General features: G+C 63.1%; 1 protein-coding gene across 1 annotated transcript in view; it reads right to left on the bottom strand.

Moving 5' to 3' along the window:
• Positions 1-2,267, bottom strand: part of TRAF3IP1 (TRAF3 interacting protein 1) — a 33,284-nt gene that overhangs the window by 16,646 nt on the left and 14,371 nt on the right. Inside the window, exons 13-14 of the mRNA XM_045294461.1 lie at positions 1,867-1,990; positions 1,676-1,712 (exon numbers count right to left, since the gene is read on the bottom strand). Of these exons, the coding sequence (XP_045150396.1) occupies positions 1,676-1,712; positions 1,867-1,990 (161 nt within the window). The remainder of the gene's footprint in view (positions 1-1,675; positions 1,713-1,866; positions 1,991-2,267) is intronic.

The following is a 2,267-nucleotide window of genomic DNA, read 5'->3' as shown; positions in this document are numbered from 1 at the left end:
GTGGAAGGGACTTGAGCAGGGAACCACCTTTCTAGACTATTCCCAAGGCTCGGGAGACACTCGGCTGACATCAGGAGACGCCGGGCAGAACTGTCCACAGGGTCTCCCGGTGGCCGGGCCTTGCTCTCGGAGGCCCCTGGGTGGATGTGAACCGCGGGCCCTTCGGTGGGCAGGTTCTTTACTTAGAAAAGGCACAGGGAACGCTGGTTCCTGCGTCCTGTGCACTGGCGTGCACCCTGCGTGGCTGACTGGGCTGTCTGCCTGTGGTGCAGCCAACTCAGGGGCCGCGCAGCAGGCGGTGTGGACAGCTCTCTGGGCTGCCAAGGGCAGCGTGCGCACATGGGTGCATGTGTGCATGCGTGCGCCATCAAGGTGAAGTGACTGGAATTGGCCGTTCTGAATCAAAAGATCATCTGGAGAGGCCGGTCCCTGGAGAAGGCCATCGTGCTTGGTAAGGACTGTGCTTGGTAAGGACGAGGGGCAGTGACACACGGAGGCCCTCGAGGAGGACGCCCGTGGCTGCAGCATGGGCGCGGGCGTGGATCGGGCCGTGTTCCCTTCTGCTGTGCAAGGGGTCAGAGCCGACCCGACGGCAGATTGGGGAGGAGACGAGCCTTTAAACACGCACTTGCTCTCTCACACACAGGTGCGCACACACAGGAATGCTTCATGGGAAAAGAAGTAAAATACAGACTCAAGCATGCTGCTGTGAGGGCTGTCAGGTCTGCTCCGCCTCAGCGCCATGCAGAACGAAACCGGCCGGGCCGCGAGCCCCTACCCCCATCCCCCCAGCCCCGGCTCTCACGCGTGAGCTGAGTCCACCCCTCGTCACAGGCCTTCCTGTGTGCACGGCCTCCTGCTCCAGGGGCCGGCTCGGCCGACATGGCCGAGGGGGAGGTTTTTCAAGCAAAAAAATATCCATGAACCAGATCCATCCACACAATGCACGTCCCTAAGATAAACCAGCTCCTTCCATGGCCTCCGCCCACAGGGACGCGGCAGGTTCAGTGCTTGGCTGCTAACCAAAGGTCGGCAGTGTGAACCCTCTGGCGGCCTGCTGGGGACAGCTGTGGCCGTCTGCATCTGGAAGGCGGGCAACTCTGGAGACCCTGCGGGAGCTCCGCCCCCAGGGTCGCCATGTCCGAATGCACCAAGGGCAACAGGGCTGGCTTTTCGGGTCAGCGAGAGGACAGGGCAAAGCCAGAGACAGAGTGCATCCACAGGCCACTGGACCTTGAAATGCTGCCTGAACTTCGGCAGCAAAAAGGAACTGGAGAACTTTATCCTGGGTGCAACCAGGCGGGGCTCTCGGGCGCTAGCTGACCCCTAGTAGAGCTAACAGACCCCGACCACCCTCGGAAGGGAGGCCGGAGGCAGCTGCTCTCGTGTCCAGTGCTGCCCAGATGGGGCGGTGCGGGCAACTGGCAGCTCCACGGCTGCCAGCGCCATCTTCCCAACAGCATGTGCTCACTTCCTGTCCCTCTCTCTGCCCTCTGTGGTCACGGCATAGGTCACAGATGACCATAGGGTCAGCGGCACGTTCCTGAGTGTGCACACACGTACACCTGTCTGTCTGGAGAACTCTGGCCAGGATCCCGTGTTCTAAGTCACACGTAGAGGACAGGCACTGCCACCCGCCCGCCCGTGCGTCCTCCCTGCGTCCACCAGGGCCTACCGTGCTTCTCGTCCTCGTCCAGGTCCATGGCTGCCACCTGACAGGGAGGGAGGGTGGGGACACGTGAGGCACCACAGCACGTCACTGTGGCTCTCAAGAGGGGCCACAGGTTAGCAAACATGGACCATGACGACGTCCACGCGCCAGCTGCGTGTCTCCCCCTGCCCAGCCCACCCCCGGGGCAGACTCACCGCTTCCACCTCGGGCACTTCCGAGAGCTGGGGGGCGGCCTCCACCACAAACTGCTCGTCCTCCTCGTTGTCCGAGAGCTGCGAGTCTGTGATCACGTGAGACGGCGCCCTGCCACTGCCCACCCTGGGGGGGGAGGGGGGGTCAGGGACCTCGGCTCAGGCACGCGCCTTCCTCACCCCACGGCCCGAGCTGTGGCCGCAGGGACAGGCCGGGGCGGGGCCAGGCTGCAGTGACGTGGAGGTGGGCCGAGGTCCTCTGAGCTGTCTGCGCTGCACTGTCACCTCTTCCTTCTGAAACGTAGCTCGGGTCTGGTTTGAGGGGAGGGAGGCCTGACCTGATGGCTGATAGCTTGTGTGTGTGTGTGTGTGTGTGTGTGTGTGGTGTGTGTGTGTGTGTCAAA

Source organism: Echinops telfairi, unplaced genomic scaffold (assembly GCF_000313985.2).
Source record: "Echinops telfairi isolate 266 unplaced genomic scaffold, ASM31398v2 ScPeMD7_3;HRSCAF=10, whole genome shotgun sequence".
NCBI classification, from domain to species: Eukaryota; Metazoa; Chordata; class Mammalia; order Afrosoricida; family Tenrecidae; genus Echinops; species Echinops telfairi.
Note: the sequence above shows the minus strand (reverse complement) of the source record. Positions and strands in the feature narration are given on the sequence as shown.